At 39.2% G+C, this 12,980-nt stretch overlaps 1 protein-coding gene across 3 annotated transcripts in view; it reads left to right on the forward strand.

The window, feature by feature from the left end:
• The window catches only part of trim62.1 (tripartite motif containing 62, tandem duplicate 1), a 49,759-nt gene extending 45,391 nt beyond the window's left edge, over positions 1–4,368 (forward strand). For all 3 annotated transcript variants that reach the window (XM_028002841.1, XM_028002843.1, XM_028002842.1), the window contains exon 6: positions 1,297–4,368. In XM_028002841.1, coding sequence (XP_027858642.1) covers positions 1,297–1,847 — 551 coding nt within the window. In that variant the 3' untranslated portion in view covers positions 1,848–4,368. The remainder of the gene's footprint in view (positions 1–1,296) is intronic.
• The last annotated feature ends 8,612 nt before the right edge of the window (positions 4,369–12,980 follow it).

A 12,980-nucleotide genomic window follows, 5' to 3' on the forward strand; every position in this document is an offset into this window, starting at 1 on the left:
CGGTTGTGAAACTCTGGTCTGTTTCTCATTCCTGATCATTTTAGTCAGCAGGAATATTTTGGGCTGTTGCCACACCTGATTTGTAAAGTTTCTCAGCAGCTCTACCAGTCGGCTCTGAATTGGCATGACTTCAAATAACATTGGAGCCTTTATCTAAGTCATAAAGTTAATGCTAACACAACACGAGTTGTAAACTGATCACAGAGCAGCTGAGAGTGAAGGAGTTACATCTGGAACACCAAACTTGGGCATAAGAAAATGGTCTTCATCTTTAAATTGTTTTTATTAAATTAAGTTTCACATGGAGATTTATCTATTGAAAAGGAGCTGAAACTGTGTGAGACCTAACAAACCGTCACCCTACACAGGCATTTTAAAAACTCTGAGCTTTGTCTGCCTGGAATTAATCACAGTAACAAACCACCAAGTCACCAAAATACTTCATGTTAGGAAACATTGCAGTGATTGTTCAAGCCTTACTTTCCTCCACATGTTTTAATCACAAGAGTTTAGCTGCACCAGTAGTTAAATGTTTAACCTTAGTTAAATTAAAACTTAAATGTTCTCTCCGTTTTCAGCTCAGAAAAGCAGAATAAGTTGGTCCTCTTTATTCGTACTTTAGTTTGTTTGCTTAGAAGGTCCGGTTCGATTGGGGAGGTGTGAATGCACAATCAAACTTCGATAAGGACCAAGAAAAGCGAACACTGGTTCGCCTAAAAACCTAGGTCTTGGTTTGGTTGAAGTGAACTCTGGTGTGGTTTGAATGCATATGCGGATGCAAACAGAACGGAGATTGCTCCAAAAGCAGAAAGCAGACTATAGCGCAGGGCATTCTGGGTAAATTCAACCAAAAATGTAAAAGTCTTAATGCTTGTGGTGTTTTGCCAAAGACAAAAGAGAAAACCTGCAACCACTAAAACCTGATACTACTTCATTTTTGTTAAAAATTTGTGAGGAAAGAAGTTGTGCTCATGTCTTCTTCAGAGGTTTTGTGTCATTTCCTTCAGTGGTTCTTGGTGCAGCGCCACCACTGGCAAGTGGGGAAACAGCTTTTTGAAAGGGTTTGGTTCATTTGACACAGTGCAGTGTGAAAACATACCAAATGTCGCAATTTTGGTTGCCAATCGAACCAAATTTACTGAACTATCAGGTGTAAAAACACCCCTAGAAAATTCCATTTTAAAATATTTAACCATGCTTTGAAAATCAATGGAAAGGCTGATCTTCATGTCTGTTGATCACTTTTTTTCTGTCTCTAAAATCTGATAGGTAACCTGTAATCTCTCTTACCAACAGTGCCAGGAGCCCTGACCCTTGACCCCATCACAGCCCATCAAAGACTGATCCTCTCAGACGATTCCACCATCGTGGCGTACGGGAATCTCCACCCGCAGCCTCTGCAGGACTCCCCGAGGCGCTTCGACGTGGAGGTCTCCGTCCTGGGCGCCGAGGGCTTCATATCGGGCGTCCACTACTGGGAGGTGATGGTGTCGGAGAAGACGCAGTGGATGATCGGCGTGGCCAACGAGACGGTGAGCCGCAAGGGCAGCATCCAGATCCAGCCCAGCCGCGGCTTCTACTGCATCGTGATGCACGACGGCAACCAGTACAGCGCCTGCACCGAGCCCTGGACGCGCCTCAACGTCAAGAGCAAGCTGGAGAAGGTGGGTGTGTTCCTGGACTACCCGAAAGGCCTGCTCATCTTCTACAACGCAGACGACATGTCCTGGCTCTACACATACCGAGAGAAATTCACCTCAAAGGTCTTCCCTTATTTCAGCCCCGGCCAGAGCCACGCCAACGGCAAGAACGTGCAGCCGCTGCGCATCAACACCGTGCGGCTTTAAGGGGAAACGATGACCAAACAGATGATTAAATCATAGGTGACAGAAATGTTTAAAAATGTATATTGGGGGTGTTAAAGTTTTTTGTTTTTTTTCTTAGTTCTGTCAAGAATCATGCTTTCCGAAATGTTTATTTTTTAAGAACCTTAAAGTCGTCGTTTGCACTTGGACCTCATTGAGCATCCTGTTGGGAACAAAGATGACACTAAGTGGAGAAACTAAGTGGGCTTTGACAGACGGAGATGAAGAACAGGCCCAACTCACACTCCCAGGCGAATCGCTCTCACTATAAACTCACGCCTGTCAGGCTCGATGTCGCCTGTTTGTTTCTAAACAAGTGCACCAGTGAAAAACAGCCACTTGTCTTCTTCTATACTGTTGGCTTCCGGTGCTGGATGTGATTGACGGGACTCCTATTTGTTTTCTCTGTTTTTCAGATTGTGACTCATTCGTGTCAAGTGTTCTGGTATCTTGGAGTTGTTGCTGTTTTGTTTTTTAATAAGTTAATTTGTGGATTTTGGCTTCAGAAAAGCCTTAAATAAGAGAGTATCATTTTTGTTTTGGACTATTATGTTTCTCTGTGTAGTCCGTCATTGTGAAGAAAACCTGTGTGTGTGTGTGTGTGTGTGTGTGTTCTGTCTGTTTTATTTCTAAACACTTAAGAGCAGAAGAGCACTACTTGCAGTGTCTTGCAAAAGTATTCACACTTCTTGAATTTTTTCTCACATTACAACCATAAGTTCAATGTATTTTATGTGGCTGATCGACACAAAGTGAGTTTGAGCTTGTTAAGTACAGTCTCTGAAAAGTGTGGCATGCATTTGTAGTTGGCCCCTTTTCTTTGCAAAACAGGTCAAGCTCAGACTGGATGGAGAACTGGATGAAGATTTAACATAGATTGTCCACTAGATTTAAGTCTGAACTTTGACTAGGCCATTGCTTGGTTCTGGTTTTCTTCTTGCCAGTCTTCCATAAAAGCCACATTTGAGAAGAATTTAAGTGACAGATTCTTCCACCTGAGCTATGAATCTCCACAGACCTTCCAGAGTTGCCTTTTCATCATTTCTGAGGGTAAATAGTTGCACTGGTTTTATTTGTAAAGTGTTTAAGAGGGGTAAAAACAAATGCTTGCTCCACGTTTGTGTGTAAAAACCATAGAAACTCTTCATCATTCTACTTGTACATCATAATTATGCACTGCTCTCTCTTGCTTTCACATCATAACATAAAATGTTGGCTGTAACTTCATAAAACATGGCTGCATCGGGGGTGTGAATAATTTTCTAATGCATTGTGCTCAGTAGGTAATTTTAAAAAGGCAGGACATTGCTTAGGCAAATGCTGCTATTGGTGAAGCAAGGACCTTCTAGTTTGTATATAAAGTAAAAAGGAGGAAGTCTCCAGTGGAGTTGTTCATATTTAAGTTCCTGTCCTCTTCCTGAGATGTCCACATGTTTCTTCCCTCATCTTGTCTTAATATTACATGGATATTAAATTAAGTAAATATTGATTCTTGTTGTCGAGGGAGGTGTGAGGAGAGTGCCACAGAGAACCAGTGTCCTCTTCTATTAATTCACCTCATTTGTTAGATGAAATTGAGCTGAATGTTTGGAGAAGAGGCAGTGGGCGGGTGAGTTATGTGCTGGTGTTGCATGATAATAAAAATCACAGATCATTCCTTTTGAGGCTCGGTCATGTTCATTTCTGTCCCACGTGCCTCACGTGCTCTTGTTTCATCGTTAGTCACCCACAAGTCCTGCTGTCTGGGGTCGCAAATCCAACTTTGGCTGTCGCTAATGAAGCTGAAGCCCAGGCAATGGAAAAAGATAGTAGTAATTGCACAATTCTTCAAGATCAAGTTGATCTCAACCAACAAATAATGAAACAAAAGCAGCAGCCTTCCTTTGCTACTGTATTCTTTATTTTTGCATTTGTGCGTGTGTCGTCTTTGTTGGTTTATAAAGTAAAAATTGGGGCAGTGCCCTCACTTCGGTAGGAAATGATTCTGGTATGTGCCGTAGAATGTGAGTCGAGCTGCGAGTCGGTGGCTGTTTTAACATGCACAGATCTGCAGGAGTCTCTGATGATCCTTAAATTATGAGTCATTTTTGCAGAGCAACACCTGTATCTGCTTGTTACCCACAAAAAGCCTGCTGTTCGGTTTATTTTAAGGTTTTAGGCTGAAGTTCCAGACACTATCGAGAGCTTTCTGATGTTTTGGTCTAAAGTGGATCTTGACATGCAGGATTAAAGAGAATTTGACTCCAGATTGTTTTGTTGCATTCGGTGGAAATATTACAACTAATAGGAGTTGTGTTGGGTCAATGTTGAATCTATTGGTAAAATATATATATATTATGCTCATAACTATGACACTTTATATGGATATAATGATGACTGTGTCTTTTGATGATGGCCTCTTCGCACCTGTTGTGTTTTAAAAAAAAAACACTTCAGTGGGCTTTTGCTGCTGGAGGATTGTGGGAAATGTTTTAATGTACAATAAACCACTATAAAAACCTGACTGTGTCTTCAAGTTTGTCTTGAAATTAATATTCTTGCTGCAGGATAAAAACATATCTGTGGGTAAATCTCACCATCAGGTGATTAAAAACAGGTCTGACAACTCATCACAGAAAATAAGTTTTGCATTTTTGTAGCGATTTTATTTCTTAAACATTAAATGTTGAGATTTTCACAAATATTTGGATTTGTGGTCATTCATAAGGAGTAATTCATAGTAACTGAACCACCTGGTGTTATCAGTCTCGTGTGTAGAATGAACTTTTCCTGTTTTTAAACTTTTCTTTCTTCAAAGTTATTTTTTTTTTTATTCCCAAAAGCACCAACACTGACTGCTGTGGCTACAAAACAAGCACAACCCTTCTTTTTAAATTTTAAAACATGGTCAAGCTATTGATTATAGCACAAATAAAAAATGTATTACAATAAATTATAATAGTTCCATAAACAAGTCAATATTAATGAATATTAAATGTTAATTGCAATTTTAATTGAGTCCTGCTTTTAAAATAGATAAAATAATTAAATTATTCATCAACTGAGGGGTTTTTTTTTCTTTCTTTCTTAGCGGTGCAAAGACACAAGCTGAAGAAGACGCACTAAAATTGCAATATCATCTAAATGCACTGCAGTCCTAAATTAAAAAGAACAGTTGGCAAAAACTTGAATAGCAAAGCTTAGCCAAACAAAACACATGGATCTGTTCAGCATGTGAAAACTACGAAGCATATTGTTTGTTACAGCGGCAAAAAACAAAGGCTAATATTTCTAGTCACACGCTTAGCCTGTTTAGCTTAGCATAGCTTAACTTTTAGCATACAGGAGCTAAAAAATATAGTCTTATTTTTAGTGCCCTTATGCTAACTCTCTGCAACTTATCAACTTAAAGTGAAAATTATTGAGTCATTATAGACTACAAATTTCAAGCTTGTGGAAAAATGATCCCTTTTTCTCCTTGTGTGTGTGCGCGCGTGCGCAATAGACTGGAGCCGTTTTCTCTTATTTCACAACATGAACTTGCCAATGGGGTGGAAACCAGCTACTTGGTTACTATCTCGTGTATTTGCGTGTAAATGTTCAACTTGCAGAAATATTAATGGCGGTTTAAAAAACAAAACAAAACAGGAGCATTTTTGTAATAAATGGACAAGAAGTGTGGACAAAATGCAACCCAGCTAGCATGACTGAACGCTCAGACAGCGTCACATGAACGTTCCCAAGCACGTTCGGCGGAAGTAGTAACGGCTGCTAACGGAATCGACCCGTTACCACCAATCGTGTGAGACGGACAATGAAAACACGCTGCGTCCGATCTCCTACTATGACATGGTTCGAGGAGCTTCGTGGCCCGAACGGAAAGCCGCCTTCTCAAATGAAACGTATGAGGAGCAGATGAGTCCCGTTCAACGGCCTTGTAGAGAACGTTCAAGCTCTTCACGTGAACGACACGGTTCTGGTCACTGGCAAAGTAAGTACTAACACGTAGGCCATGTTTGTCTTAGCTTGCAGATAAAAGCTACATTAACTTAAAAAAAAACTGTGACTGAGTAGTACTTGTAATGTGCTTATATTGTTAAGTTTGATAGGAACAAGAAGAGAGCTAGTTCTAAGCTTGTACTTTGTTTATTGTTGTCATAACATCTACATAACAATTTCCTACCAAGATGGCTGTCAGTTACAAAGTTCCCGGAAGTGACGTTACATGATAACTATTTTCATTTTGATGCCCATCAAAATCTTTACATACAACATTTGCCAAAAAGGTTAAAATGACCTGTTTCAGTGACATTAAAGACAATAAAGGCAAAAATAATGATAAAAAACACTTTATTCTACTATGCTGTATGTAAATAAGTGGTATTATCAGTAATACTTTAATTAGAAAAATGTATCTTGTACAGCGTATCAATTTTAATGCGATGGGATTTGGAAACATTCAAAAATAATAAGGTAATATGATATGATAAGGTTGAGAGCTCTGGAGGCGGTGGTCAGGTAGGGTGGCCTAGCAGATTTCAAAGATTTCTGTAAATATAAGACAGTTTTTGTAAACTGAGAAGCCAAAAATGAAACATATGAGAAGCAGATGAGTCCCCATTGAAACACAGGAATGCTTTGCCTCTGCTTGTTAACACTTGATCTCTCCCTGTCAGAGCTTCATGGCACATATTTCAGTGGATCGTTGCCAAACGTCCAGCTGGGAGGCGGGAAGCTGTGCAATCTTTTTCATCGCTCTGCCTCGTGTTTTTGGCAACTGCGCAAGGCTCAGGGCGTGCGACATGCGGCATGAAAGAGATGTCTCCTGGAGTTCGGTGTTTTTCTCGCTGCGAGTGAGCCACAGCCGCCAACAAGTCCCCCTGCGTTTGCCATCTGTGGTGCATCCAAGTGCGCGGTTGTTGAACTGCAAAATAAATGGTTTGATGTTTCAAAAATCGTGACAAAACGTTGATGGCTGAGTCACGCTCTGTGTAGAAGTGCCTTAGAAAAGTGGGCAGGCATGCCTTTTTGCTTCATTACTTCACACTTGAAAGCAGTTGAGTCTTGTTGCATCATGATTGCAGCCACTTCTCAACAAAGAGCACACAGTTTGAGACAACAGGCTATATTCATCATGCTGCCTCTGAATGTGGGTACGTCTCTCAGCTCAACGCAGTGATTTTTATCAGAGGACAGAACGCCTGTCCTGTCATGGACACGTTGTTCCTGGGGGGGACGTGTCCATTAAACAGCCACTGAAGTCTCCTCAGAGAGATTTGATTCCTGTGTGCTGCGGCTCTCCTGAGGCAGGAGTGTGAGGTTTCTAATCTTGCAAGCAATCTGGGGACGAAAAGCAGAAATGACGCCTCCATTTTCATTCTGGTTACCAACGAGACTTTCAGCTATGATGCTGGTGGCATGAACAGACTCATCGTCGGTGTTATTGAATGTTCTGGGATTACTTACAGTGCTCGGTGACATAGGACTGGAGGCCTGTTATTAAGCTCTCAATGTGAAACAATGAGACAAAAGATGCCCTCATTTTCTGCGTTTCCATTACAAATGTCCAAAAAAACTTTGTCTATATTCCACTAATGTAAAAAAAAAACAACACAATTTTGCAATTGCTGTGTTTCCATTTAGGGGCTGTATTATGTGTTTTTCAGGCACATAGTGCTATTTATAACATAATCAAGTAACTATATTACCTTCAGTTTTTATAAACATACTCTGTATATTAAACACAACTTAAAAGAAATACCATATTTTTGGACTATAAGCCGCTAATGTTTTCCTACACTTTGAATCATGCAGCTTGTAGCCCGGTGCGGCTTTTCTGTGGATTTTTCTTCTCTCTTTAGCAGGAAGTGAATCATTGGAAGTCAAAATTGGAAATCAAAGAAGAAAGCGCTAATTTCCATCTAGAACAAGCACATGCTAGCAGCAGGCACGACGGAGAAATGTTTTCAAACTCATATGATGCAACTTGTAAGTTGAAGGCTGTCGATCTGTACTGCCAGATCGAGAGCCGCTGCTCTTAAGCTCGGCGTGAACGAATCCATGGTTCGGCGTTGGAGACGAAGGCCTGCGTCCTTAATAGCAGATTTATTAAGTGAAAAACCAAGAGCGGCGGAGATACCAGCGGTGCGGCTTACACATGTACGTTTCCAGTTTGTTTTTTGTTTTTTTAAACTTTGTAGGTGCGGCTTATAATGAGGCGCGCTCTATAGTCCGGAAAGTACGGTAATTGTGCCTCTGTCTCTTTCAGAAGCTCCTGCTCTTTCCGACACTCCCCTTCCTGCTCATCATCACAACACTCTTCGTTTTTACCAGCTTACTGAGAAGTAGTTCCTAATAACCTGAGCAGATGCGCAGTTCCACCAGGTGTTTGCCTCTGGCTAGTCTGAAGGAGCCGAGTGGGGGAGTCGTGGGGAACGGCCACTCAGTCAGGCGAAACTTGGAAGCTTTTAAACTGCAGCTCCAAGGAGAAGGAAGAGATTATAACATTTAGTAAAACTCAAAAAAGTCGATTTTACAAAATACTGCTCCTTTAGATAAGAAATATAATTAAAATCACGCATGAATAAGTTTGTTCTCACCATAAGTCATTAGAAAAACATGCTGCACTGTCATTCTCCTACAACTTCCTGTCTGGTTGTTGATCCCATGTGATGTGAAAAAAGCTTTTCCATTGCAAGTTTGCGAAATAGTCTAATTTCAATATGGCTGAAAAACCACTTCATCCTAACCTAACACTTTTTTTGGAAAAATGTGAGTTTTTTTTTATTGACATGTCTCTATTATGCAAATGTATTTTTATTTAAGTCCATATATGGACAATGGAAACACAGCTACAGTCACATCACCCCACTGGCTCCCAGGATGTTTCAGAGTTGATTTTGAACATTTGTTTGTTTTTAAAGATGTTAAAGGCATTGCAGCTTCTTATTTATGTGACACCTGGCCCAGTCAGGGCTTTTTGTTCTGCTGACCAACATCTTTTGGAAGTCCTCAGTTTAAAGTCCAAACCGTGGGGTGACCATTCATTTGATGGAGGTGGTCCAAAACTCTGTAATCCATTACCTTTTTAACTGTGGCTCATCAATGATCTATTTTTGTTTAAGTCTAAACTAAAACCACATTTGTTTAGAGCCGTGTTAGCACACTGTGACTCTTATGTTTCTACCAATGTTGTCACCGTGTTTTTATTCTAGTCTGTTTAATCCTGCATGAATGGAAAGCACAGTTTGGTTCAGTAAATGTTGTAAAGTGACATACAAACTAATTTTATTATCTGACTTAAATTAGTCTGCGATCTTTTAAGAGGTACACACATGCTCTTACGCGACTGTGCATATTTTTGAGCTGCAGTATAGGAAGAATGGAGAGAGAGAGAGTGGACTTGGACTCAACCCCAGGACCTTCTTGCTGTGAGCAGCTGAACCGTCCCAGTGCCAAATATAATTCTCAGTGTTTTGCTCCAAGTGTAAAAAACCCTGAACTGAATCTCAGATGACTTGAAGAAGCTGTTTGTGTTAATGTCTGCTTCCCTTTCAAATAAAATCAGAGGATAACTTTACAATTAGTCAACAACCTGATTGCTAACATTCCTTCTTTCCCTTCATTCCTCTCGTATTAGAGGTCTAACAATGAACAACATGAGTTTTGGGTCCTTTTCTGGGACAGGGCGCCATCTGGTGGTGAGTTGTGTCCTCAACTCACCAGAGCAGGTCAAGTTACTTTTGACCTGCTGTTTCTCATTAGTGGGTTGACAGGACCAAGCTGAGGAATTTGGTTAATGCATTGGATCAGATTCTTGCATTGGATCAGATTCTTGTGTTATTTCTGAATTATGAAGTAATACAACTTCGTAATAAAATAGAGAAATGATTCCTTGATTAGTTCCTGGATTCTCAGAGTGGATCCACCAGCTCCTAAAATAAATCCAGGGTAAAACAGATTCTCACTCAGTTTGTTTTTGTTTTTTTTTAATTGATTTTCATAACTTTATGTAAACATCAACAAAAGTAAACAAAAAATCAACCCACCCCAAATCAACAAGGAGCACTGCAGTGTCCATCTCACTCAGTTTTAATGTTAATCGACTACAACATAAACTTTTGTATCGATACACTCCTGAAAAGTGAAGATAAAGGAAACTGTGGGTTGAGTGTTTACTAGTTTGTGTCCTCAGAGCATTTAATATTCCTGATCTATAAAGATGAGTCGCTACCAAGCTGCTGCAGAACCTGATGGAGTTATTAATTCCTTTATTCAGTGTGCTAATAGTGTGTAAAGGCAGAAAACGTGCAGGACCGCGTTCCTCGATGAGCAATATTGGGAAGGACTGAATTGAAGCACAAAAGGGAAACAAAGTGTTGCAAACATGGATTTTCCTTCCGGTTCTGTGTTTTCATGTTGAAAGTCTGTTTGTTTTTGAATGTGCTTACTGAAATCTCATACTATTATGTCTTATTCTTGTCCTTAATTTCCAACTTTTAAAAAAAGCAAATTGCATTTTTTTAATTAGCCTGAGTGGTTTGGAGCAGAATGCTGCACCGACTTGTCTGATTTGGCATGGGAGTAAAAGGCAGGATCAGAACGTGTTCCTTGAAATGAGAGGCTAAAACTCACAGCAACAAGTCTCAAACCTGCAGACAGACGTTTAAATCAAGTGGATTGAGTAAGGTTGACCTTTACGGTGAGGTCAGGGGTTGGAGAAGGGTTAATGTTGGTAAATACAATATTGAACTAAGACACAAAGGATGCTGGGAACAAAGATACCACCTTGTCTGGGCTGGAAAAAATCTGCTGATGCTTGCAGACACAACATCTTGTTTGCTTAACTAATCCACACTTAAGCCAGCACCATTTTAAAAGGATCAAGTTCTTCTTGACCTTTATTTTGTTTCATGTTGTAATTTGGACACAAGTAATGAAAAAAAAAACAGCAAGTCAAAAAGAAGGGATTTACAGTGATGAAAAATGAGGAAATTCAATTATTCGTCCTTTAATGTCTAAAAAGAAAAGTCATATATTTATTATTAAGCAACATACTTACCCTTGTTTTCCTCATTTAACAAACAATATTACCAAAATAAACCCCAAACAAACAAACGACCCACAGCAATAGCCCGCTGTAGGTCAGTTGATGACATTCTAGGTTTTTTGCCGACTTCTTTTAAAATCTTGCGGTCTGCTTTCTAGATAAACTTGTTGGCCATTGTTGTAAGTGAGCACCTCTTATATGGAAGCAGCTTCTGAATGCATTTTCAAACTTTAATCTATTTGTTATATTGCTTTTGGATGAATATCCTCTTCCTGGTTTAGTGGCCTATTTGCCGATGATGGTAAAGGACATAATTAACTGGATAATGACACAGCAACTGTGTTTCCAATACAAATGTGCACAAAACATTGTCAATGTTCCACTGCTGTCAAAAAAACACAATTTTGCAATTGTTGTGTTTCCATTAAATAAGCAACAAAGCATCAATACGCACCAAAATCGCACATGGATAAGTTTGTTCATGTGATAAGTGATTAAAAAACATTCCATGTTGTCATCCTCCAACTACTTCCTGTCATCTTCTTCTTCATCCCGCGCCATTGGCAACATCCCGTTGTTGATCATGTGACTTGTGTTTCCATTGCAGTTTTGCGAAATACACTAATTTCAAACACTTCATCCTACCAGCAAAACATTTTATTGAAAAACATTCTTTTTTAGAAATTGGTGTTTCTGTGAAGCAAATTTCAAAAATATCAAATTATACAGGAAATGGAAACGTAGCTTTTCTCCTCAGCTTCAGCCAGAATCTTTATGCGATATTTTCCTTTTGTTCTTGACTTTCACATTTCGCTCCAAATCACGTTTCCATGGCGTTTTCCCATGTTTATAACTGTTTGAACAGACGAACGTGTCGCTTTTAGGCGTCTTGAAATGTTTGTCTTTTTGACATCGTCCCTGAATTAATCTGATTTTTCATGAGGTCAAACAGGAGGACATTTGTTGGAGGTTGTTGGTTTAAAATGCAACCAGAAGCATAAAAACTCAAATATTGTGAATCAGCCTATCAGGAGCTATTGCATCATCATTCAAGATTTCCCAAATTTCATAAAGGTAAACATATTAGTGTGGGTAAACCTATGTACTTCAAAAGTTGCAACTGATCTATAATAGGGAATGTTTACTTTAACTTCATGCCAGTGAAGTGATATTTGTCTTGCTTGGAGTGTCTGTAGAGTTGTAGAGAGTTTGAATTACTCCATGGCTGAAATAAGTAGCAACTTTGCTTAGACTTAAATCTTACAAAAGCCTGTTCCAAGTCATTGCATATAAAAATATGTTTAGCCATCATATTTCTTATAACCACGTGATATTTTTCTAACTTTGCACCTGGTTGTTCTTGTAGAGTGTCCTGTCTGCAGGGAAAGCAAATTGAATAAGAAAAAAAAAACAAATTTCTGCTTATGCAAAACAGCTTCTTCACCACCTCCAGCAGATGAACAGAATATTAAAGTTATAAGTTTCAGAAGAATCTGAAACAGGAACTGAATGATGCTTCTTTCTTTAGGATGACAAGTTTAGCTTTAACCCTAAGTTGCTTATTGATCAGCATATTAACATGAACGTGTGTGGTTGGGTTAATTTGGTCAGCACGACACCTGAGTGAAGTTGGCCCAACTCCTTCAAATTAAACAACATTCGTGTCAAATTCATTCGTGTCAGATACTGTTTTAAATGTATTAATAAATGTTTTGTTAACGTATTAAGATAACCGGTTGACTATCCCTGGTCAAAATCAAATTCCCATAAATATGTTGTCAATCAATTGTACTACATTTGTGCAGCAAAAATTTCCCTTTGTCATTATGATTTTTAAGATAAAAGAAAAAATATACAAAAAACGTCTCCAGAGGTCACCAGAGATTGACCTCTGCCCTCATCCCCCACATTAACAAAATAAAATAAACTTGACCTAAAATATTTGTGCAGCTAAAACATTTGTAGCACAGTCTGTTTACACCAAAGTTTTGTTTTTTTGATTCTTGGTAATCTGTGGAAACATTTATTAATATTTTCTAAATGATAGCAATAAAACATTTGATACCAATAATAGTAACATTTACTTC

This window comes from Xiphophorus couchianus, chromosome 20 (genome assembly GCF_001444195.1).
Source record: "Xiphophorus couchianus chromosome 20, X_couchianus-1.0, whole genome shotgun sequence".
NCBI lineage: Eukaryota > Metazoa > Chordata > Actinopteri > Cyprinodontiformes > Poeciliidae > Xiphophorus > Xiphophorus couchianus.